General features: G+C 37.8%; 1 protein-coding gene across 7 annotated transcripts in view; it reads right to left on the bottom strand.

The window, feature by feature from the left end:
• Positions 1–26,390, bottom strand: part of KIF6 (kinesin family member 6) — a 369,244-nt gene that overhangs the window by 179,514 nt on the left and 163,340 nt on the right. For 6 of the 7 annotated variants that reach the window (XM_039856356.1, XM_039856357.1, XM_039856358.1 and 3 more), the window contains 3 exons: positions 21,719–21,824; positions 20,721–20,859; positions 16,255–16,470 (listed from right to left, as the gene is read on the bottom strand). In XM_039856356.1, the coding sequence (XP_039712290.1) occupies positions 16,255–16,470; positions 20,721–20,859; positions 21,719–21,824 (461 nt within the window). Of the gene's footprint in view, positions 1–16,254; positions 16,471–20,720; positions 20,860–21,718; positions 21,825–22,199; positions 22,475–26,390 lie in introns of those variants that run through there. The other variant, XM_039856363.1, reaches the window with a different exon arrangement.

Genomic DNA, 26,390 nt, shown 5'->3' with positions numbered 1-26,390 from the left:
AAAAATGGTACTAACATGAAAATCAACTCCACTTGCCTCTCCGCCACCACCCAAAAGGGGAGCCCTGCAGCAGTCTTGTACGCTAATGGACACATAAGGCCTCCTTATTCCTCTTCTGGATCAGTTCCTTAGAAGCTACCTAGAATCCCAAAACAAGGAAACATCACAACGGAGAAAAGGGCCAGAGGTAGTGTTGTCAGATAAAATATAGGATTTGCCAGTTAAATTTGAATTTCAGATAAAGAATGAATAACTTTTTAGTATTCATTCTAAGTATGCCCCAAATATTGAATGAGACCCACTTACACTAAAAAAAAAAAAATTATTGTTTATCTTAAATTCAAATTGAACTGAGTGTCCTCTATTTTTATTTTTGAGATCTGGTAGCCCCAGCCAGGAGGCATACCTCTTCTGTCAGTTTCAGAACAGTGCTCAACACAAAAATTTTATGAGGCTCAAGATGTTCAAAAAAATGGGTTGCTGTAGGATTATCACAAAATCTGTTTACCAAAAGAACGCAAAAGATTCATGAGCATAACTAGAAACGAGGGAATGAGATGAGGAGACAGATCATCTTGAAATACAGCTGGAGGGGGTGAAGCAGTATTTCTGAGCAAAGCTTTCTGGCTGAGGGAGGTTAAGAGGCAGAGTAACAGATGACAAAAGGTTTTTCAAACAATGGCTGAGGTTCTAATAAAAAGATTAATTTTGTATGTGTACAGCAGAGAAAGGCTTATTGTTTCCAATTGTGGCCTTTCCCATAATAGCCACTCCCCGACCTAAGCATATATACTGATTGCAGTAAATATTAACAACATAATCATAAACATGAAAACTAGTGAAACTTAAGTGTAGTAGGAGCAAAGTGGTAAATCCTGGCTTGGGTTGTCAGAGCAATGGATAGATGTTTTATAAAGACCATATCTTATGCTATAAATAAAGTCGGGGTTTGTCTATCATGTTTCCAAAATACATTCCCTCCTGAACACACTGACAGAAACCATTTTCATCTTTGTTGGTATAAATCCCAGAAAATCATATCTGCAAAAGGAAGTGCTGATAGAATTCTCAAACTCCAGGGTGAAGGCAAGTGATGTAGCTCAGTGCAATTATTGTCTCTTGTCGCAGGATGAAGTCTGATTATGTTATGGCCATGGGAAGCAACAGAGTTAAAACTGTCAGACAGAAGGTTTAAGGATTCCCAGCTCTGTGCCTGACCCAAATCAAACAGACCAGAAAAAGGAGTCTTCTTGATTCAATTCTATTTCTCTTACTTTATGTCTCTATGTTACCTCCAGAGGGGGCTCAGGAGAGGCCTCTGAATGGTGAAGACTTATTTAGGAGCTTACAATTTAGGAAATACAATACCCAATTTATAAATATCTGACTTAGGAATGACCCATATCTCCAAAGCCACAAAATTACTGCCACTGATGCAAGAGCAGCCCACAAGTCGATGCCCCCATCCCTAGGAAAGCTGTTGCTACTGCTGGAATCAACCAGAACTCCATCAACAGAAGAGGATATGGGAGCCATACTAACTGCCTCCCCACAATGTTGGGAAAACTCTAACTGAAAGAGATTTTCCAAAGCCTTTCCAACCCTTTCCATGCTGTATCTTTATCCTAACCTCACAGGGTCCTGTGATTTCACTGGGAGTGGAAAATTCCAGAAGCCAGCTGATCTTTCCCTCACCCCAATTCCAACACATCATCCAGGGAGAGTTCATTTCAAAGGGAATCTGTAGAAGCATACTATTTAAAAACCAATAAGAGATTGAATTTTCTACACTCACTGGGCCTGTAGCCTCAAGAATAATCAATCCTACCATGACTTTTATCCCTGTCTTCTTTAGCCACTCACAAAATGCAAGCCCCTCTAGGCAACTGTCATCTCACATGTTATTCTTTACCTCCTTGTCCTACCTCTATCTCTCACCCATTCCTCCTTCCACTTCTAGCCTTCCTGAGAACATGTCCTACTTCACCCTCTGGACCCCACATTCCATTGTTAATTAGTCTCTCCCACATGCTCAATATTCTCGAACATCTCCTTCGCCTCTTTCTCTTCACTGAAATCTGACATTTTCCTAAAGGAAAACTGCCTTATCTGGAGCTGTCTCAAGTAGCGGATGTTCATTCTCCTACAATATAAATAACAGAAAGGCCAAAGATAGTATTAGTCTTCATCTGACTCACAAATGCCATTTCAAAATCATGATTTTTTAATGCCAAGGCCAAAATTTTTCCTCTTTAGAGATTTTTGCCACTTAGTCCTGCTCTCTCTGATGCTAAAATTTTAAGGCTACTCAGTATACATTGGTCCAATGAGTGAATAACCACCCAGCTACCATAAGCAGATTTGTGCTTCTGGCTCCAGGTTTTCTTTTCCACCCCATTTCCTGCCAATATTCTGAATGACTTCAACATCACAGAGAAACTCCATTTTACAATCTTAGCCTCAAAGTGAGGCTACCTCCAGTAATCTGTGTGACCATTCCTGGCTCACTTCCTTACCTCCTACTCTTCAATCTGGTACAGGGAGCTTTTTGCCTCCACACTCTTTGAAATTGCTTTGGCAAATGTCACTGATCGCTTCCCATCCAAATCCAATAGACTTTGTAGTTCTCATATAACTTGACTACTCTGCAACATTCGATACTGTTAACCACATCCATCTCCTTGAAACTCAATCTCTAGCCTGGCTTCTGAGATCTCACTCTCTCTTGACTCTCTCTTGCCTCTCCCAATTCTCCTTTGCTAGTTCTGCTTCAGACTACTCCATTAATACTGCAGATCCTTAGTGTTCTGCCGTTGGTCCTTTTTTCCTTGCTACGCATCTCTTTGGATCACCTTATCCTCTCTCTTGGCTACAAGTCCATGATCCATATTTCTAATTAACTTGTTGTCTTGAGCATTAAAGTTATGTATTTAATTAGTTTAGATTCCTTTCAATTACTCATTCTCAACATATCCATAATTAAACTAATAAACTCTCCCTCCAAACCTGCTTCTCTTCATGTATTCACTGCCTTGGTAAATGGAACCATATCCACTCAGAAACCTGAGAATTATCCTAGACTGACTGTTCATCTCATCTCCATTCTAATCAGTTGCAAATCAGTTCTCCTTCCTATGTACCTTTTACACATTTCTCAGATTTTCAATTCCTACTGTGGCTGGTTTGATTCAGGCCCCAATAATTTTTTATCTTGAGTGCTACCACATCCTAGCTACCTTCCTTCTAGTTTCCAGTTACTTAGTACATTGCTCTCAGTGATCTTTCTTTAACAGAACTCTGACCACATTACTCCCCTGTTATAAAGCCATAATGGCTCCCAACTGCCAAAAAAAAAAAAGTTCTAAATTTGAAAGCATGGCTTATAAACTTCTCATGAGCTGGTCCTTTTTTCAGATTTATTTCTTGCTAAACACTATCCTATCCACATAAACCCTGTAATCCAGCCAACCCAGATGTTTGAACATCACAAACATACTTTTCTTCCCTCCTCTATTCATTCTGCCAGACATAAATGCAATGACTCTTTGAAGATTTTATTCATATACCACCTCTCCCACGCAGGCTTTCCTAAACCTACCCAGGAAAAGTTGACCAGACCCCTTCCATGTCCCATGGTACTCTCTATGCATGTTCACCACAGGTCCCTCTGCTAGACTGAAAACCCTTTAACAAATAGTAGGCCACTTTCATCTTTTAATTTACCATTCCTAGCACAATGCCAGCTAAATAGCCTAAATTCAGTGAATGCTGCTAATTAAATGAATTAATAGTAGCCATTGCTCCTTCAGCTAGGGATAGTGTTTCATGTTCCTCACAGCCTCTGTGGTAGAATGTCTTACAGTCACATCTCATCTAGAATGGCACAGTACTTCATATGTTCTAGAGAGTAAATATATAATTGGTGAAAGAGAAATGTTTTATTGCCGTGTCTGGAAAGACCGCATGTGTATGTGCATATATGCATGCATGCACATGTGTGTGTGTGTGTGTGTGTGTGTGTGTGTGTGTGTGTGTGTGTGTGTGTGTAAGAGAGAGAGCAAGAGATCGAGAGAGAGCGAGAGAGAGGGAAAGAGGCAGAGAGAAAGGATACCTTCTGTTTCTCTGACGACAGAGTGATAGGGCATGGGTCCCTGGCATCCCACATAGCAATGCAGAATATATTTTGTCATGGAAACAATGCTAAAAAATAGTGACTACACAATTCCTATATTTATTTGGCTTTATGGGTCATAATACCAAAGAGCTACATTATAGGTTATAAAGTTATATAATTCAGTTAAATTAAGGACTACATTGGTATTTTAGGTGTTGTGGAAAACTTACTACCTGTGGTGCATACTGTGATGTGCCATCCAGATACCCCTTAAAGAATTAAGGACCTTAAGAATAAAATACCTAGGGATTTCCAGGTGAGATGGTGAGGTAGATAAAAGCTGTCCTTGCCTCCTCTCATGACCACATCAAAATTACAGCTAAACTACAGAACAAAAATCATTGAAAATTGCCTAAAGTCTAGCTGAACAGAAGTCCTACAACTGGGGACATACAGAAGAAGCCACCTTGAGACTGGCAGGAGGGGTGGAGACACAGAATGAACTGGTCCAACACTTGTGTGTGGCAGTTACAAATCAAAAATTATATCTCCGCTGCAAAGGTCCTCCCTAGAGGAGTGAGAGGTCCCAGCTTCACACCAAACTCCCAAGCCCAGGGTTCTAGTGCCAGGGAGAGAAGTCCCCACAAAATCTAGATGTGAAAAATCAGCGGAGATTGTGGCTGAGTGAGACAGAGAACTGCTGAAGTCCCAGGTGTTCCTCTTAAAGGGGTGTACATGGACTTATCCACTGATGAACTCACTTGTTCTGAGCTCCAGTGCTGAGACAGCAGCTCAAAAGGCACCAAAGACATACAGGGAGGAAATGAATTGTCTGGCTTCAGGGCAAGAGTTGGAGGGGCAGCTTTCTCTCAGATAGAAGTGTTGGCAGAAGCTATCGTTTCTTTGTTGAGCCTTCCCGCTCCGGGCATGCAGAAGCAGACAGTCACCATATCTGAGTCTCCATCAACCTGGCTAACAGTGGTTGCCAGGCCTGATCATTCCCTGAGATCCTGCTCCACCTGACTTGTGGGTCCATCCAACCTGCTTCCAGTTCTTTTCTATACAAATGGCCTGTCTTGACTCATGCTATGGACTTTTGTAAAATCTCTCAAAGGTTCACAAAACCCAAACAAGCATCATCAAGCCTTGGCATGCCCTGTACCTCTTGCTGAGCAGCCCCATTCATGGAACTAGCAGCATCTAGCCTTGGTTAGTGGCTTGGCCCCTCAAGGCACCTCCAAGCCCAGCATGGGTGTGGGTCATCTGCAGATTGCTTGGTGGACTCATGCCAGATGGACCTAGGCTGTAGCTGGTCCTGGGGCCAGCATGCCCGGTGGCTAGCTTCAGACTGAGCTGGAGCACCAGTTGGAGATGCATCCAAAGATGACACACCCAAAGGGCAGACTGGGAAGGCACCAAAGCCTTGCTAAAGTGAATACTGCTCTGTAGGATGAGCACCTGCACAATAGCTCCTCCACTGTAGTCACCTGCCAGTACTCACAACCAATCAGCCCAAGGGTCAACCTCTCTCACTGACATGCAAACAGCAACCAAGGCTCAACTACAACAAGAGGGCACACACAACCTATACAAGGGACACATGTGGAGCACCCAGCTCAGGTGACCAGGGAAGACTGTGCCACTGGGCCCCAGAGGATACCTATTACATAAGGCCACTCAACTAAGACCAGGAGACATAGCAGCCCTACCCAATACATAAAAATAAACATAGGGAAGCAGCAAAAATGGGGAGACAAAGAAACATGTTCCAAATGAATGAACAGAACAAAACTCCAGAAAAAGAACTAAACAAAATGGAGACAAGCAATTTACGAGATGCGGAGTTCAAAATGCTGTTTATAAGGAAGCTCAATGAACTTAGGGGAAGAGTAGATGAACTCAGTGAGAACTTTAACAAAGAAATAGAAAATGTAAAAAAGAATCAGTCAGAAATGAAGAATATGATGACTGAAATAAAGAATACATTAGAGAGAAGCAATAATAGATTAGATGAAGCAGAGGATCAAATCAGCGATTTAGAAAATACAGTAGAAGAAAACAGCCAGAATAGCAACAAGAAAAGAGTTCCTTCCCCCAGTAGGGCTAGTTTAAGGAGCCTCTGGGATAGCATCAAGCATAACAACATTTGCATTATTGGTGTACTAGAAGGAGAAGAGAGAGAGCAAGAAATTCAAAATTACTTGAAAAAATAAGGATGAAAAACTTCCCTAACCTGGTGAAGAAAATAGACATACAAGCCCAGGAAATGCAAAAAGTCCCAAACAAGATGAATGCAAAGGGACCACACCATGACACATCATAACTAAAATACCAAAGATTAAAGCAAAGAGAGAATCTTAAAAGCAGCAAGAGAAAAGCAATTAGTTATCTACAAGGGAACTCGCATAAGACTGGCAGATGATTTTTCAACAGAAACTTTGAGGGCCAGAGGGATTGGCACAAAATATTCAAAGTGATGAAAAGCAAGGACCTACAACCAACATTACCCAGCAAAGCTATCATTTAGAATAGAAAAACAGATAAAGAGCGTCTCAGATAAGAAAAAGCTAAAATTCATCAACATCAAACTAGTATTAAAAATGTCAGACTTCTTTTAAAAGAAGTAGAAGGGAAAAAAATATTAAAAATATGAATAATAAAATGGAAATAAATATATATATCAATAATTACTTTAAATGTAAATGGATTAAAAGCTCCAATCAAAAGATAGGATTGCTGAATGGATAAAAAAACAAGATCCTTACATATGTTTCCTTCAAGAGATTCACTTTAGATTGAAAGACGCACACAGACTGAAAGTAAAGGATGGAAAAAAGATATTTCATGAAAATGGAAACAAACAGACAAACAAACAAAAGCTGAGGTACCAATAATTATACCAGACAAACTAGACTTTAAACAAAGGCTCTAACAAGAGACAAAGAAGGACCCAGTAACCCTATTTATGAGTATATATCCAAAGAAACCCAAAACACTGCTTTGGAGGGACTTATAAATTCATATGTTCATTGCAGCATTATTTACAATAGTCAAGTTATGAAGGCAACCTGGGTGTCCATCAATGGATAAATGAATAAAGAAGAGGTGGTACATATATACAATGGAATATTCCTCAGCCATAAAAAAGAATAAAATCTTGTCATCTACAATATCGTGGATGGACATAGAAGGTATTGTGCTGACTGGAGTAAGTCAGACAGAGAAAGACAAATGCCATATGATTTCACTTACATGTGGAACCAAACAACAAAACAAACAAACAAAACAGAAACAGACTCATAGATACAGAGAACATTTTGATAGCTGCCAGATGAGCTGGAGGAGGAGAGTTAGTGAAAAAGGGGAAAGAATTAAGAAGTACAAACTGGTAATTATGAAATAGTCATGGGAATATAAAATATAGCATAAAGAATATGGTCAATAATATTGGAATAGCTATGCTGACATCAGATGGGTATTAGATTTATAGGGGTGATCATCTTATAAGTTATATAAATGTGTAATCACCATGTTGTATGCCTGAAGCTAATGTAATATTGTATGCCAACTATAATTGAAAAACAAAAATAAAAGTTATTAAAAAAATAATAAAATATCTAGGGATAAATTTAACCAAGGAAGTGAAAGATTGTATATGGAAGACTACAAGGCATTAATGAAAGACATTGAAGAACACAAATAAATGGAAAAATATTCCATGGATTGCAAGAATCAATGTTGTTAAAATGTCCAAAGTGATCTACAGATTCAATGAAATCCTTATCAAAATTCCAATGGCATTTTTCAAAGATATAGAATAATCCTAAATTTTTATGGAGCCAGAAAAAATCCCAAATAGCCAAAGCAATCTCGAGAAAGAACAAAAAGCTGGAAGTATCTCATTCCCTGATTTCAAACTGTATTACAAAGTGATAGTAATTAAAACAGTATTGCACTGGCATAAAAACAGACACATAGATCAATGCAACAGACTTGAGAATCTAGAAATAAACCCGTGTATATATGGTCAATTAATTTATGACAAAGGAACCAAGAATATACAATGGGGAAAAGATAGTCTTTCAATAAATGGAATTGGAAAGTCTGGACAGCCACATGCAAACAAATGAAACTTGATTACTATCTTACACCATATATAAAAATTAACTCAAAATAGATTAAAGCTCTGAATGTAAGATCTGAAACCATAAAACTCCTAGAAGAAAATATAGGCTGTAAACTCCAAGACATAGGTTTTGGCAATGCTTTCTTGAATCTGACACCAAAAACAAAAGCAAAAAAAGCAAAATAAATAAGTGGAAATACATCATGCCAAAATGCTTCCGCAAAGCAAAAAAAACCAGCAATGAAATAAGGCAAACTACTAAGTGAGAGAAAATATTTGCAAATCATATATCTGAGAAGGGGCTAAAATCTGAAATACATAAAATACTCATATGACTCAATAGCCCCCAAAAACAAAAACAAAAACAAAAACAAAAAACCCACAATAATCTGATTTATAAATGAGTGGAAGACTTGAATAGATATTTTCTCAAAGAAGATATATAGATGGCCAATAGGTACATGAAAAGGTACTAAACATCATTAATTATCAGGGAAATTCAAATTAAAACCATAATGAGATATCACCACACATCTGTCAGAATGGCTATAATAAAAAAGACAAGAAATAAGAAGTGTTCGTGAGGATGTGAAGGAAAGGGACCCCTGGTGCATTATTGGTGGAAATGAAAATGGTGCAGCTACTATGGAAAACATTATGGAGGTTCCTCAGAAAATTGAAAATAGAACAACCATATGATTCAGCAATTCCACTTTTAGATATTTATCCAAAGAAAATGAAAATACTAACTCAGAAAGATATATGCATCCCCATGTTCATCACAGCATTATTTATAATAGCCAAGATATAGAAAAAACTTAAGTGCCTATTGATGGATAAAAATGGATAAAAAATTTGTGATACACACACAACATACAATGAAATATTATTTAGCCATAAAAAGAATGAAATCTTGCCATTTGTCACGATGTGGATGGACTTTGAGGGCATTATGCTTAGTGGAATAAGTCAGCCAGAAAAAGACAAATATCATATGATCTCTCTCATATATGGATTCCAAAAAACAGAAAATGGGATACAGAGAAGAGATTGGTGAATGCCAGAGGTGGGGGTTGAAGAAGGGTGGTGGGAGAAATAAAATTTAATAAAAAAACAAAAAAATGAAGGATTTATTCCTCTAGCTGCTAGGAGCACATTGACCCTAAAGATTTTCTCAGCTGAAAAAAACTGCCTCATTTAAAGCCATGCCACCTTCTAGGGGCAGGCCCATATCCAATGATTGATGGACATGACTTTAGAAAGGCCCCGTCCCCTTGCCTGAATGGGAGATGATTCTGAAAGGCCTACTCAGCTCCAAAGTCCCTGAAGCCTTTGTCAGGACTGCATCGCAGCTTAGCTTCTCCCTCTGCCAAGTCTTGCTCTCATTTCCACAGATCTTGGTCCCAAGGGCCCTCCCCAATAAACATTTAGCTCAGACTTTAATTCCCAGGGAACCCAACCTACTTTTATATGGGGAAATAAAACATGAGCTCAAAATAATCAACCGAAGAATTAATTTTTGAATGCAGTGTTCAATAAAATGAAAGTTACCTGTTTTGACGCAAACCTCATATTTACCATCTTGTATCCTAGAGCCAAAAGATAGGGTTTCCCATACCCAAGACCATCCTTTACTTTTCTGTTTGCGTACAAGTAAATCACTTAGGGTAATTGATCTTCCATAATTGTTTGCTTAGGGTACTCTGCCAGACCTGAGTGGAATACTTCTCCTAGCAATTTTTGAAAGGAGATTTGAGGGTATCACTCCTATTTGAAGAATTAATTTTCTTGAGTAGACAATATCTAATCTACTTTATGGACATAACCGAAAGAAATATAGCCTTTCTCCCGAAGCTTCAGGACCAGATAATAACCATAGCATTATCCCAGAATATGATTTTTCCTACAACAAGGTGGGGGAAGGGAGATGTTGGCCTGAATTTTACCTGTTGCTCTTGTGATTCTAGAACAATACTCATTCATGCTGATGAAAATAAATACACAGGCAAACGACACAATATATGCAAACTTTTTCCCCTTTCAGGTTCATTCCTCTACCATCTTCTCCTCACAGTCATCAGCAGACTCTCTTCTAAGTCACTTCACTGAGCACTTGGGTTCTAGGTTCATGGTCTTCCTTTACATATCTAACCTAGCAATTTTAATAGGCAATTTTAAAGTTCATAGAGAATAGGTATCCATTTTACCAAACTATTTTCTGCCTCTTTGATACCTCTAATTCTTTGAATCCTCCCCACATTTGGAATCTGTGTTCTCCTTCCTGACTATACTGTTTTCCTCAAAGGTGTGGAATTGATGGCTGACTGGACTATGGTTTTGCAGGAACCCTCAACTATCTAGGCCCTTTTCTTGAGCATTCATTATACTTAAAGACAGCTTTAGCTATCTATTTATCTCCCCTACTACATTAAAAAATCCTGAGGTGTTCATAGATGGTGACTTCCAAAATAGAAAGATAGATAAGGCAGATGGGCTCATGGGTATCTGCTGAATCTAAATATCAGAAGGTGAGTCCCATCTAAAACCATGCCATTTCCCTTTAGAAAACACACTGACTTCGATTTGTTTGTTTACTTTTTAAGTTTAAAGATCTTATTGAAATCACAAATATGATCAGATAAAACAAACATTTAGAAATGGGCGTGAGCCTTGATTTTGGACCTAAAAGCAGAGATATGTTCTTTCTTTCTTCTTCTTCTTCTCTCTCTCACCACCCCCTCCTTTCTCTCAAAATGCTTCAAATAGGAGGGATGTAAAGATATATTTTCCAGAGGTAGCACTGGGAACAAACCGTGGCTAACTGGTCAGTACTATGCTCTGCAGAAGTGAGATTGGCCATAGAGTTATAGAGAGGGAAAGATTCATTTACTGACCACCTCTTTAATTGCATTTATGGAAAAATGCAAAGATGAAAGTGGTCAGTTTCAAAAGTGAGGGTAAACTCGGTCATGAGAAACTTGAAATGCAAGAGGTGAGCATTTGAGGCCTACAACAAAGCAAACTGGAAAGGATCTCAGAAAAATCTCATTTCTATTTTTTTCTCTAGTTGGTTAATGAGTGACTTTTACCTCCATGGACTTCTCTTTGAGCCTTTCTTTTCAACTTAGTGGAGGATTGAGTATATCAAACCTTTATAATAGTAGCTTTGGTCTGAAGAGTAATCCTATGAACAGGAGTAAAGCAAACTTAAGGAACCGACTCAATGTTTGAAGATGCATCCCAGAGAAGCACCAGCTACTCTGTTCTTTTGCCTCTGCCTGAAGCTGCATCCTCAGTGCCAGGGAAATTTAGAAAGCCAGGAAGAAGGTGAAACAGAGTTGTCCTTAATGCCTGAAGAACTGCAGTGGGCTCCCTCTGTAAGAGCTCTTCTTCTTCCTTGCCTCTTCTCTGTTTCCATAACTCTCAGCTTGGACTATTATATTTCTTAAGCCATTTACTAAAGTCTCCAGGAGCCTCATCTCCAACATACCCTAAAGATTTCTTCCAGAAAATCCTTCCCAGAGCACAACTATCACCATGGCTCCCTCTACTTTAGTGATTCCCTTGCAACTAAATGAAAAAAATTTCCTGGCTTGGCATTCAAGGGTTTTCATAATGTGGCCCTACTTAATCAATAAAAAAAAAAAAATGTAAAAAATTAAAACAATATGAAAGCATAGAATGTTAAAGGGGAAGTTTCCTTCTATTCTTCTACTCTCTCTCTCTCTCTGAAACAACCATCTTAACAATTTCCCACTCATTTTTGCAGCCTTATTTCTTCTGACTTCCTGTACATCTCCAAGGCTCCAGCTAAACGAATATCCCTGCCAACTCTACATATTTTTCCTTACCTTCCTGTTCCCAAACCATTGCTCGTAATATTCTTTAAACCTGGAATGTTTAGAATGTTCTTCCCTCAATCTTAGAATTTTCAAATTCTACCAATCCTTTGAGACCTAGCTTCCATGTCACTTGCTCTTGTAATGCTCTTCCCGATCTACTTATTAAAATTCTTCCATTATGCTTTGAATTCTCATAGCATTTCTTCTAGCTCCTGCTTATGGCACTTGTTATTTTATTTTCTGCTCTTTGGGTAAGCCAGCCTGCTCTACCTAAATGTAAGCTCCCAGAGCCAGAGACTATTTTTCAGTTCATCTCCGTACCCACTACAACTTATATCCTTGGACCTTCCATGGACATAGTGGAAATTTAACAAATTCTCTTGAAGTGAGTAAGAGAAAAGAGCCCAGAACTATGGCTTTGGTTTTAAATTTACCTTTGAAAATTCCAGTGACACTACCGTGATGACTGTGTTCCCTTAGCATCTCAAACAGTTAGAGGATGTGGTGAGTCATCAGGGGCTTTTGAATATTGATGGGCTTCCTGTGGCTATTTAGAACTTAGAGTGAGAGAACTGAAACAGAAAACAAAATGAAACAAACAAACAAACAAAACGCCAAGCAAAACCCCCAAACAAAAGAACAACAACAATAACAAACTAAAAAAAGAGAAAAACAACCCCAAAACTAAAATAGCAAGCAAACTATAAAATCCGTGCTATTGTAAAGAGAACAAGATGACTCTTTTTAAACCATGGAGCTAATAATTACTTCCATTTCATTATTTCAATAAAACCAAAACCAAAACAACAACAAAAAGCCCCAAAGTCTCTAACCTTCCTTTGCCTTGGCAGGCTGCTTGTACCTTGAGTCTGCAGGACTCTCTAACGAACCATGAATTCAGTTTCATTTTCTTTTAACACAAGAAATTTGAAAGGAGTCATTTTTAGCATAAAGTCGGGGTAAATGGAAGAAAGGGGAGGGCCATCAAAAAGGTGAGACAGTTTCACAACAGTCTCAGAATGGAAGACAGTCGAATTTACTTGCTTTCTGCATTACCAACACCCTCAGGGATGATTAACAGGAATTTACAACACCTACCTAAGGCAGAAGAAATACTTTCAAAACAACATGCTTATTAATTTTCTGTATTTGCTTTAGAGTACACAAGCTTCTTGTATATAAAATAATGTAATAATAAAAGCCCAATCAACTGCTAGGATCTTAAACATTGTAACAAACTATCCCATTACCTGTTGCTTTGCAGCATTGATTCATCTCCAACAATTTTCATCCCGTCTGTAGTTTTGCCAAAAAATAAAATCAATCCCCCATCAATCCCTCCTCCAAATGCTTAGATTATTATCATCCATTTGTGAGCCTGCTCTTATTTAAAGTTATTGCTAGAACTATATCCAATGACAGTTAAAACAACTCAAAAGAACCCTTTCAACTGTAAGGCTTTTCTCCAAAACTCTTTTACCTCATTTGTACTTGGACTTTACAAACAATTTCCATTATTTTTTCAGTGATTTTTCTATTCAAGTAAACTGAATTCATTCTCCAAACAAAACTATAGTCCGCCTCAATAGCAGTATCAAGGGAGGAAAAGAGTTACTGAAAGTTAAGTATAATTATGAGTTAAGAAAGAGAGATTATGAGATGCTGTGGGGAAGAAGAATTATGAGAAGACAGATGGTGTGGGCAAGAGAAAATGGAAATTGAAAAGGTCTGCCACATAGCAAGGGGCTGGGCAGTGATATCCGAGGCCATTTCTCCACAGAAACATGGTGGGTGTCTTTGGAGAAGGCCAGTAAACGGAGTTTCTTCCATCATGAGCCTGGTTTCTAACATGGGCACTAATTGTGACTTTTCATTTCAGCAGAGATGCCAATGTTCTGTTCTCTACAGCCAGCGATGCCAACTGTAGGGCCAAGGGAGGAGTTCCTATCTGCATGAAGAGCCTCTCCAGCCACCAAGAGACCAGGTGGCTGATCTTTACTCTTTAGTAACCAAGCCCCGTTCACTCTACCTCCTAAATGCTTCTGATTCCCCGACCTCTCTCTTATCATCCTCAACCTTTCGCCTGGACTACTACACTATAAGACCTCCTAACTGTTCATGCAAACTTTGTCCTTTGTCAGTTTGTCCTGCACATGTTACTCGACCTGTCTTTCCAGCCTCTCTCTCCCCAAATCCCAACCATTCCAGACTTTTCACCTCCTAAAATGCTCCTTTCCACCACAAAGGCGCTGAAAGCTACTTGGGTGATTCCTTCTGTTTGCAATATTCCTCCCAGCCACACTTCCATCACAAGGCCCCTTTTGGGATCTTTCACATCTAAACTTGAGGTGAGGTTCCCTGGTATGTACTCTCTCAGTAATATAATGGTGTACTTTGTAATTAATCATTCAAGGCTCTCTTCTCTGTCAGTCTGTAAGTGCTCTGAGGTCAGAGATTATGTTTGTCCACGTACATCCTTATCTATTATATGTGATGAAACAAGATCTTACAGGATAAGGATTAGATGAGTTAGTTCAAACGGAGAACTTTGAATAGTATCTGACATGCATAAGGACTATGTAAGCTTTAGCTATAATAATAATTACATGGTACTGAGAATAAAACTGTACTAAATAAATATATGTTGATTGAATAAAGAAATGAATAAATTGATGGATGAACTCACGAATTCATGAATCCAGAGGGCCTCTTTTTTTCCCCAACCAGTTGTTACCCATGATAGAGTATGAGAATGCCGTACAGAAAACAATCAGAGAGAGGAATTGCTTTTCCAAGCCTACAGCCACCACGATAAATGGTGAAAAATAGCACTTTTGGTTTCCTGTGATTTTGAATTTACCTTACCACATTAATAAAAAAATATTCAAAGCAAAAAGATTTGGAATGAAGAGATAAAGGGGGTCAAATATATAGCAATGGAAGGAAATTAGACTTTAGGTAGGGAGCATGCAATAGAGTACACAGATGTCGAATTATAATCTTGCACACCTGAAAATGATATAATGTTATGAACCAATGTTATCCCAATAAATGTAAATAAAAAAAGAGATAAAGGGATATAATATCATGAAATATACTTCCAAACTTCTCGATTTTGTCCTTATTAACTAAAAAAGTTAATGAATACCACATTCTAATTATTCCCAAGCTAAATCCTTTAGAAAACCATGTCAGGTCACCCATCCCAACAAATGTTTACACAGAAAATTTCAACCTGTATTGCTAAAAAGGAAAGCTTTCTATTCCTTTGTTTTAGTACATTCCATACTCCAGATTCCTTGATGTCTTCAAGAGAAAGACATCAGGTACATTACTATGCATCGTGCTCTGCTGGTCTAATAGAATGAGAAAGTGCACAAACCAAGTGGGGCTTCTAGTGTGGTTCTGTAGTTGCGGTACTGATGCACTTATCAAAAGCTACAAATGGGGAAGGAGCCTCTGAGTTGGCACAATTCTGCAAAATTATCTGACAAAATTTTGTTCATTTATTGTCCTTTAAGGCAGACTGTGATAGTAATTTTAAGTTATTTTACAGCAGATAGCACACTCGAATTTAGAAATAAGCACTGTGTCATCACATCAGTAATGTAACATCTGTCCTTATTCTTTTCCTCTTATATCAGGGGAAATCTTTTGTTCCTATCTCTAAAGTCAGTTTTTCTACTATTGCCCTGGACCCATCATCTATTTCTGCCTCTGATCTCTGTGACAATTCAGACTTTTTTTTCTGTCCAGCCATCACTTTTAGAAACTGGTATTTTATTTAACAGATTTGATAGTTATAAAAATTGTAACAAATAAATTGATAGCGACTTCATACTTGCATATTTAAAACTAAAGGATGCTATACTGAATTTCATTATGAGGAATGAGGAATACTGTTTTATTTATTTTTTTCAGGATGGATGAACATTACTTTTTTTGTTCTTGTTGTTATTGTTGCTATAGCAGCAGTGGCTGTGGCTACAACTATAAAACCTCGAGAAATATTAGTAATAATAAACTAACTGCAGAATTACAATGATGATGAATAGAACGTTAAAATTATAATTGTTTACTTTTTTACTTTTTATATAGATATATAATTTATGATAGTCTATGGTTTCTATGTAAAATTATGTAATATATATTTACAAATAAATATTGCTAACCTGTTTTTCTGTGGAGCAAACTGGATCTGTACCCAACAGCGCTGGAGTCATGGACTTGCGTGGGAGCTGAGGATGGCAAAGTCCTCGGACCTTCTGGGTTCCCGGGTGGGAAGGGTGAGCTCTGTGAGTGTCTGAATTCATTTCTATCCATGCTAGATAAGTGAAGAGCATCCTGAGCTTTCTTCTTTTCCTTCTTTAACATATTGACCAGAATATCTGAGACTCGACTTAAGGATTTAGTGACTCATGCTAGATTATAATGATCAGAACATGAACGTTTCAAATGAGATTAATAATCTCTATAATATTTACTATTTGTCACATGGTAAAGACTAAAGGAAGTCTTCAATTTCCTGAAGTCACAGATAGAGTTATGGACAGTTTAGGAGCCTTTTGGTCTTTCAATACGGAAAAAACGATAAACTCAAAGTTCTTTAAAATGTCCTGATTTTAACCAATTAAGCCTAAATTGTTTTTAAGTTTTATAAAAAGTAAAATGAACACTGAGTAGTAGGCAATGGAGCTATGTATATATCAATGAGTAAATAAGAATTTAATCCAGGAAGCTGCTCAGGAGGAATGGAGGAAGAGAAAGCCAGAACCTTCCAGCTGGCAGGCAGAACGACCAAATCAATCCTGGTGGCCAAAGCGACCCCCAGTATCCGGCACATGCTTAGTTAGAGTGCACTGAAATGGGGATTTAAAGTCACTTTTTAAAAAGTATCTAATTTTTGGTCCAAATGAAACTGAAAGGAGGTAAATTATTAGGATAGATTTATCATTTTAAAATGCACCTTTTGCAGGCCATTTAGATATACTGGGAGCACTGATGATAAGTGATAAAATCATTCCATTCTACTGTATTTTACCATTTTTTCAGGTTCAGAATGCCTAGAACTCTGTGGGACTTTTGCCACCACTAAAAGGAAAGACTATAAGCCCTCCTGAGAATGTCAGAGCTCTAACTGCATGTGCAATAAGGTAAATTCAAGAACTTCACCATCCCTAGAGATGGCTTTATTAACATAGGAATTTGAAGAAATATGATGGTGCAAAAAAGAAAACTGAAACCCAGATAGGAGGGGAAGCGTCCAGTTACACTTATCCTTGGGCAAGTAACATGGAAGTCGTTTGACCTCCATCTTCTTCAGCTTTGACTCCAAGTTTTTTATTTCTGGAAGGATAAACAGTTTTTCTCTCACAATTTCAATGTGGCTTCTATTCTTTCTCTCAAAGAAACTTGTACCCACCAGCGGTGTTCAAAACTTCTGTAGTGCCTATGCATCAGCCTGACAGAGAACAAAGCTCTGCCCAGATCTTCTACTCCTCTTTGTACGCACCTGATTTCAATAGTATCATACACTTTAATTGGTTTGTGTACATTCCTTCATTTACCCATTCAACGATATTTATTGGAGCTTGTACTATATGCCAAGCACTATTTCAGGCACAGGCAAAGAACGATAAAAAGGCAGACTCTCATGAAGCAGATGTCCTACTGAGAAAAAGACAGATCTCTCTCTCTCTCTCTCTCTGCCCTCCCTCCCCCGCCCCCACACACAGATAGCTTATTTAAAAAAGGTCAAGACTGATTGGGCTGTTGCTCTGCAATAGATGCTACCCTTTCTAAGAGCGACAATTAGGTTGAGATCGAATGACAAGAACCAGCCAGAGGAAGAGTAGCTAAGCAGAAGAAATGACTGATGCTAAAACCCTAAGGAGAAATGGGCTTGGCAGTGGTTCCCAAACGGAGGCTATTTTACCACCTGGGGGACATTTGGCCATATCTGGAGACATTTTTGGTTGTCATACTGGAGTTGGGGGTAGGTGCAGTTATGGAAATCTAGTGGATAGAAGCCAGAGACGTTGTTCAATATCCTACAATATATAGGATAGTCCCCCAAACAAATAATTATACAGCCCAAATGTCACTAGTGCTGAGGTTGAAAAACCGTGTATTAGAAAAACAAGAAAAAGCTCACTGTGACCGAAGCCTAACACACAGGGGACAGAGGCTTAAGAGATGAAGTCAGAGGGCTAGGCAGGGGCATGATTACCCAAGGCCTCACAACATGGAGTGAGGAGTCTGAAATTCATTCTGAGTTTAATGGGAAGCTCCTGTAAGATCTTAACCAGAGAAAAAACTTGTTCTGATTTACATTTCATAAAGATCACTATACGAATTTATCTTGTTTGCTGCCTTCTTTCTTCTCATCTTTTCATTGTCTTCTTCCCCTTCCTAATCTATTTAACTTGGGCCTTCCTTTGTGTCAAGTGCTATGTGGGGTATCAAATAACACTCTGTTATATGTTTTCTGAAGGAGTGTCAAATCTTTATTCAAACTGATAGCGTCACTGAAACGACATCATTTTCACTCTCTTTCCAAGAAGAACATTCAACGTTGTTCACTGTCATTTTGGTTACATGACTGTTTTTTGTTGAACTATTTGTTGAAGTATTATCTCCTCTTTTCCCTGTAAGCCATATCTTCTTATTCCTCCTGTCAAGTCTTGGCCTTCTTGGTTTTACAAAAAAAGATATAAAATATTCTTCAACCGACTGTGAAAGACTATGAAATTTCAGAAACCTTTCTTGGTTATTAGCCTTGATAAGTGTAAACTCTGTGAGAAGTAAATCTTAGCTGCTATTTTCCCTCCTTCTGAGCTTACCTATTGTCTACAGTCATACTTTCCATTATATAACATTTTAAAGTACTCAAGGCACTTTCCAGTAAATTATCTTACTGGCTTTGCTCAGCGCGGTGAGGTTGGCAGGGCAGGTCTTATGTGTCTCCTTCTGAAGATGAGAAAACAGCTTCTTTGAATAGTCAATCCAGAGGTGTTCTTTTCACCATACCTCTGACACACCATCGTTCTGAATATGAGTCTCAGAAGAAGAGGATCTCGCTTGAGTTATTCAGCCAGGAAAGACTCTAGTGTAGCCCCACATGAACAGCGGTACCCAGCTTCACCCGTGAAGAGGGGAGATGATGTCTGTCTCTCTCACTCTCTTTTTAAAATAAACATATATGAACAAGCCTAGACTATTCCCTCTCTGTCATATCTCATTTCATCCCTCCTATATTCACAGACATTCATAAACCCAGAGGGGATTAAGAAGTTGGTAGGAGCATTTAGGGGAGAAGATCCTAAACTAGGATCAAGGCCAGGAAAAGAAGCAGAGCTCAGACTGGGGCCGGGGCCAGGGCTGAGGTCTAGTTTGGGACCTTTGCAGAGATGGATAGGGTAAGAGAGAGGAAAAGGAATGCAAGGGTGACAACACTTGTGGGCAGCACTCATAGACAAGGGCTTGAGTGGGAGTGTAATTCACAGTTGAACCCACTGTTATTGGTCTGATAATAAAGCAGCTAAAACTCATTTGAATCAGACATACAGGGTCTGCTAATACTCAACTAAAATTAGAGACTGAAGTTAATCAGGCAGTGTGCCTACCTCGTATTTGGTTTGTTTTTACCTCTTTATTACTGGATTTCCTTCATATAGGTTATTTTTATCCACTTTGCGTAATAGCTGAAGCTAAAATGCCTGTTAGTGATTTTTCAAAAAGTAACAAAAATATCTGTTCATAAAGAACTGAGCAAAATAATTTATTATGCATGACCTTAAACAAAGTCTGCAAATGTAATGAAAATGTCAAATCTTTTACAAGAAGCTTGAAAGGTAAAATAAGAAACAATACTGGAGGAATGTTGGGGAGACCTGAGATCTAACGCACCCAGCGGGGGCTCTTTAGAAGTAACCACCTAGCTTGTCACTGGAGGCAACTCCCATGGGTTGCTACCACATTCAGCTCCCAAAATACACTGCCTCCTAGAGTCTGTAAGAGTTCTGTCTTGAATGCTCATCCATACTCACTTCCAAATTTGGGAACATTGTAAGTGGAACCCAAAGCGGTAGATCTGGCTTTTAAATAAAAAGTTACATTTAAATCAATCTCTGCTCTTCATAAGCTAAATACCATTTGCCATTTTTCAGCCATCATTTGAGTTTCACCCACACACCAGCTACTAATTCTGGGCCATGGTGAGGCTGTGGTCAGCCTGGTGTCCGGTCATCTAGCTAAAGATAACCAGTTGACTTACTGGCTCAGTACTAAAACAGAAAGGGCACCGCAAAATAGTAAAAAAATATTTTTAAAAATGTAATGATAAGAGATGGTGTAAAAAAGCCCATATTTTTCAATAAACTGAACATTTCCCTGCAATAGTAAATATATTTGGCTAAAAAGAAAGTAAAATTTTTTTCTTTTCTATCAACTCTGTTTTTCATTGGTTGCTCCATTTTGTTTGCTGAAGAGACATTTTATTTCTAAATGGAAAGAAACTATGTGAACTGAAAGCAGGGTTAGGAGGTAGGTGGTGTGGCTAGGGGGAGACATCTAAGTTCCCCCACTACCCTGGTCAAGCCAGCAGAGAGAGAGTTTCTTATCGCTTTAGAAAGGATACTGATTTCATTATCTCTCTGCTGTAGAATATCTCTTAGCTTTTTATGTTCTTCTTCTTTTAATGGTTCTTGGCAGTTTTGATCTTTGATTTCGGAGGACACTGTGCTCTTTTCATGGATCTTCTTGTCTTGCAATAGTTTCTGTAAGATGAAATAAGAGCTTAGTGTCCATACCTCTATTCTAAATTTCTTTGACTCTTTGCACCTTTAAAAATTCTTTGCACAAATCAGATGTGAATGTCTTTTCCTGCCTCCTTGTCTTTTCAATGCAGTTGCTTTTGCTTGGTATGTCTTCCCTCTCTATCTGTCCTCTCTCCTTCCTCATTCTCCTCTTCGCTATCTGACCTCTTCTTCCCTAAACTGGGAAATTCCTGCTCGAACATTATTTCCTCTTGAACTTCTTTCCCTGTCTCCATAACCCCATACCATTTTTAAAAACAGCACTTACCATGTATTGTAATTATTCTTTACATATTTGTCTTCTCCATGACTTACTTATCCAACTTTGTTTTCCCTATGCCTGGCACATAGAAGACTCACGATAAATGTTTATTATCTTAAGGAAGTATGCCAAATTATAAGTGAGGTAGAAGCAAAGGTTAATGATACTCTCACTGCGTCATCATAAAAGGTAAAACCTAAGGCAGACAAAAACTGAGGATTTATATAGATAAAATAAAACTACTGGAAAAATATGAAGGACCCAATTCTCTTGATACAGCTTGAAAATAGATGGTTTTTGAACATGGAACTATTCTGTGTAGAAGGTAGAGATTTCTGGCAAAAGAATTAGAAGTCCATGGTGATCTTATTTATTGGCAAGTAAGATACAAACTCGAAAGAAATTCAGTGATAATCACAGTCTTAGTTCCAAGATCATATTGTTCCAGACGTGTGAAGCTGGATCCTAACCTTTCAAGAGTTGGTCAACTAGGAAAGCTTTATTGCAGTTTGAATATGACAGACGATGGGTTCTATTAAAGGAAATGCTTAAATTTACCTTTAAATGATGGAAACAGTGATGAATTTTACGCATATCGGCTCCAACCTCTAGTCTGCTCTCTGGATCCTGGTCTTCCAGAAAGGATGTAATTAGTTTTTCCAGCCTAAAAATACATAATGTATGAGAAGCAACTATGAGCTAGAAACTTTAGAAATTCTACTAGCATTACTTGGTTGGTTAACATTTGAAGTATAGGATATTGTTCCCACTTCTTTATGGAAATATAGTAATCTAGTTTGACTCTAAAAATTAAGGATAAAGAAACACATTGACAATGTGAAATCTGAAATGATGCAATTACTTGTAATTAATTTTCAATGAATTTTCATATGCATCTTTCAATATAAGAATCATTTGATTTCTACAAAACATGCATTCTAGCCAAGCTGGATTTCTATGCCCCTGTGCCTACCTGCAACATTGCTAGAGAAAGTAATGAAAACATTTATTAGTTTCATTAAAAATTCATGGTACTCACTCTCAACAATGACCTCAGTGATATCCCACGACCTTTTGAATCATTCCTGATTGACTTATATTCTTCATAATGGCTATTCCAAATCTTCCCATAGCCCTCAAGTCTATCATTACTCTTTCACTCTGTCAAGAATGTTGCTTCTCACTAGACTGACACAGTCACAGCTATTATAAATGGGCTCCTTTGGTTTCTTTCCCTTCACATCAGAGTGTCTTTGCCTCACCACTCAGGCCCTCTTCCTTCTTTTATGTATTTTGAATGATATTCTTCCTCCTTCTAATGACCAACTTCTCCTCCTGAACGCTCTTCAGGCTTCTACCAGGGTTGCCTAATCAATCTCATCTTTATCACCTCTCCATACTGACTCTCTCCCCTTTGCTTACAATGATTTTCATGTTTTTTCTATTCTAAAACAAAACAAAATAGAAAACAAAACACCTCCCTTTGGAGCTACCATCCAACCACTTTATTCTGAAGTCCCACTTTGGTTTGTAGCTTTATGCTTAACACAGTCCACGTTGCATTCTAGAGTCTGTACCACCTTAGCACGCCCATTGGTGTGTAAGCCTTGTGAGACAGTTCTTGGCTTTTATTCATCTTTGTGTTCCCTCTCCTCCGCCCTGTTTGTAGAGCAGTGCACACATTAGGTTCTCAGCACAAATACATTAGTAAATGGAATCATTTCCATGGAAATTATTCCCCTCTATGTTGAGATGGAACTCTTCACAAGTAAGGTATTAGGATGGCAATCTGTGCCAAAGATGCGATGTATCATAATAGAACAGCAGCATAACTTTCTCACATTATAATGAAAATATTTGCATGGATTTCACATCTTTTTAAACTGTATATATTTCCCTTCCACTGTTACTATGAGCCCACTCAAATAAGATGTAATGATATTCATCATATAGCAGCTTTAGATTTTATTTTTATCTCTTCCTAATATCTATGACATGTAACAGCTGATGTTTACAAGTGCGAGACCATTTATATTGTAATTTTAAGGAGTTTTTTCAGGTGAAGAGATACTTGTCATTTTCATTATTTGCTAATTGACAATATGCTTCTTTGTAGAATACAGCTTCAAACCACCAGACACACAGAGAGATTCATTTCTGATACAGATTTTTATATGTTTTATATAAAATATTATAAAATACGTGTTTATGAACAAAATCCCCCCAAATTCCAAACAATATAGATATGAATAAATTAAAAAGTAAACATTGCTCTTTTCCCCTCCCCCCATTCTCATCTTCTTTATTCATTCTTGATGCCTTGGGGAATCCATTGTTAACAGCTGAAATATGTTCTCTCTCTCAATGAAGCAGATACCTATATCCATATGTTTGTTTGTAGATTTTGTTTGTTTTTATAAAAATGATATCACACTATAGATAGTGTCTGCATCATTATTTACCTAAACAATATATCACAGACAATCTTCCACGTTGGTACACACATAGAAGAGCTATTTCATTTTTAATGGTTACATAATATTCCACAGTATAGGTATATTGATCCTCTGTGATGGATATTGAGGTGGCATATTCATAGTTGCTACTTCTGTAACCCATGAGGAGGATCTACAATTCCCACTTAATGAAGCTTCAAAACATAGTAATGTTTATCTACTTGTATTTCCCTTGAATACTTGGCAGAAATTTGGGAACTTTGAAAATCACCATTAGTTCTGGGATATATCCATTTTCTGGAGTAAAAGCATTTTGTGGTATCCAGTGTCCATAAAAATTTCCAACAGACAATATTAGACTATAAGTTATGGTTGATCAATCGATTCTTCCTTCCTGCTTTTTCTTTAGAAAATAATCTCTTCTGTCAGTCGTAAAGTACATATTCTAGGAAACATTCCATGAAGGAGGGCAGAAGCAGAGACATAGTTCACAAGAAAGCATTATGATATACATGCCTGATGATTGGATAAGTGACCACTGGCCGATCACTCATTCTCACTGGGCTTCAGTCATTCCATCTTGTCCCATATGGTAAGAGTATAGGATACAAGAAGGAGCAGGGACATGATCCAAAGAAATGGTTAAAAGCTTCTTTCAATCGAAAGAACTGGATTGATTTACTCTTCCTGGGACTCAATTAGTCTGTTATAAAACTAAGAATGAAAATCAGGCCTTTTGACGTGCAATTATTTTCTCAGCGTTTGAGACCACAGAGGCTCTTTAGATAAGAAAAATGCCTGGTCTTTTCCTTCATACAGTTGATGTATCATTGGATTTATTTTCTTATCAACCAAGGACATGGATTAATAATTAAAATGCAGAAAAATGCCTAATTCAGATGTTTCCCATTGACCCAGAATTCCCTGCATTGTCCTATCTCCAAAAATAGCTCCCAAGTTCATACCTAGTCACTGTTCCCACTGAGGGGTCTCCCAGCTGCCAGAACCCTGCTGGACAGTGAAGAACTGTTTGCAGAAAAGGCTCTCTAAGTGAATATGATAAAGTCTGTTCTTTAGGAAAAGCCTAAGTAAACAAGAAACTTTACTTTTTCTCTACTTTCATCAAGAAAAAAGAAGGAATAGAAAAGAATCCTAGGGAAGAAGTGAAAATAAATGTGTACCATTCAGTTCTAGTTCATATGAATAGGAAAAATCACAGATAATCTACATGCGTCTGAATACATAACCTGGCTGATGGTAGATGACTGCTAATGAGACACCTCTGACAGCCTGTAGCAATTCTACTGTATTGCAAATTTTGATACCTAGCTACATAGTAAGAATTGACCATATTTCCTAATATGTGCTTTACCCCCTTGAGAGCACTGTACTCCTTTCTTTCTGCTCCCAATATTTCTTGCCCCAAAGTGGTTTCGTTTGCAGCCATATTTTTGTGGAAATTTACATTTAATAGTATGAATAAAAAGTAAAAGCAAGTTAATTATCATTAACAAAAGTTAATATTACTTGAGCAAGCACTAAATTCTAGACACCATTCTGGGCCTTCGAATACATTATTTCCTTAATCCTTACAATGACCAGATGAGATAAGTACTATTATTATCCTCATATCATAGGTGAAGAGGCTGAAGTACAGAGGTTAAATATCTTTCCCAAGGTCACACAGCTAGCAAATGGCAGAGCTGAATTCAAATTCAGGTAGGCTGGCTTCAGAATCCAAGTTTTTAAGCACTATAATTACCACACTGTAGCAAAGTTACTAAATTTCTTTAAATACCACATTAGGCAATGTATTTATAAACTTGTTTATTCATACTTTACTAAAATGACTCTGACTAGGGCTTTGCACTATTACTTTTCTAAACGATTTATCACATATAATCTTCCATGTCAGTACATATATAGTAGAGCTATTTCATATTTAATGGCCACATAATATTCCACAGTATGGGTGTATTGATACCATACCTACTAGAATTCTTTGAGGAGGAAAATATGTGACTAGACAAGCAGGACATAACTGAGTAGCAGCTGCTTAGATCTTAACAAGAGCACTGACCGGCATGATTTATAACAGCAAAAGGAGTTAGAAAAGAATCAAAATGCCCCACACTATGAAATTAGTTAAATTACAACATAGTTATATACATAGTTAAGCAACTATTTAAAATTATGGTGAAGAAGAGAAAGGTATATTTATTGACATTAAAAAATACTTATACTATATTATGATAGGTTAACAATGAATCTCTTTACAGGGATTGTGCAAGTATCCTGTAACTAACCCAAAAAGACAGAAGAGAAGAGATAAAAAAAAGGAAGGAAGAAAGGAAGGAAGGAAGGAAGGAAGGAAGGAAGGAAGAAGGAAGGAAGGAAGGAAGAAGGAAGGAAGGAAGGAAGGAAGGAAGGAAGGAAGGAAGGAGGAGGAGGAAGGGAGGAAGGGAGGAAGGAGGAAGAAGGAATGAAAAGGAAGGAAGGAAGGAGAAAAAAAAGAAGGAAGGAAGGAGAAAAAAGAAGAAAGGGCAGTAATCCTGAGACTTTTGCCCAGTTGCCTTTGGCTCAAGAACATTTATTATCTCCCTGTGAAAAGAGAGACTAGTGATCAAAGCTAAACTTGCTCTTCTGTAATATTTTTATAATTATGTTACATTTAACTGTTTATTAAATAAAGTTCATTTTTTTATATATTGAGTGTGACTATGTTTTCATTATTCTGAAGTAATCTTTGTAAGAAAAATTTTATGAACATGTTC

The sequence above is a fragment of the Pteropus medius genome, unplaced genomic scaffold (genome assembly GCF_902729225.1).
Source record: "Pteropus medius unplaced genomic scaffold, Ma_sr-lr_union100, whole genome shotgun sequence".
Lineage (NCBI taxonomy): Eukaryota > Metazoa > Chordata > Mammalia > Chiroptera > Pteropodidae > Pteropus > Pteropus medius.
The sequence above is the reverse complement of the archived record's forward strand: the minus strand, read 5'-3'. Positions and strand labels throughout refer to the sequence as shown.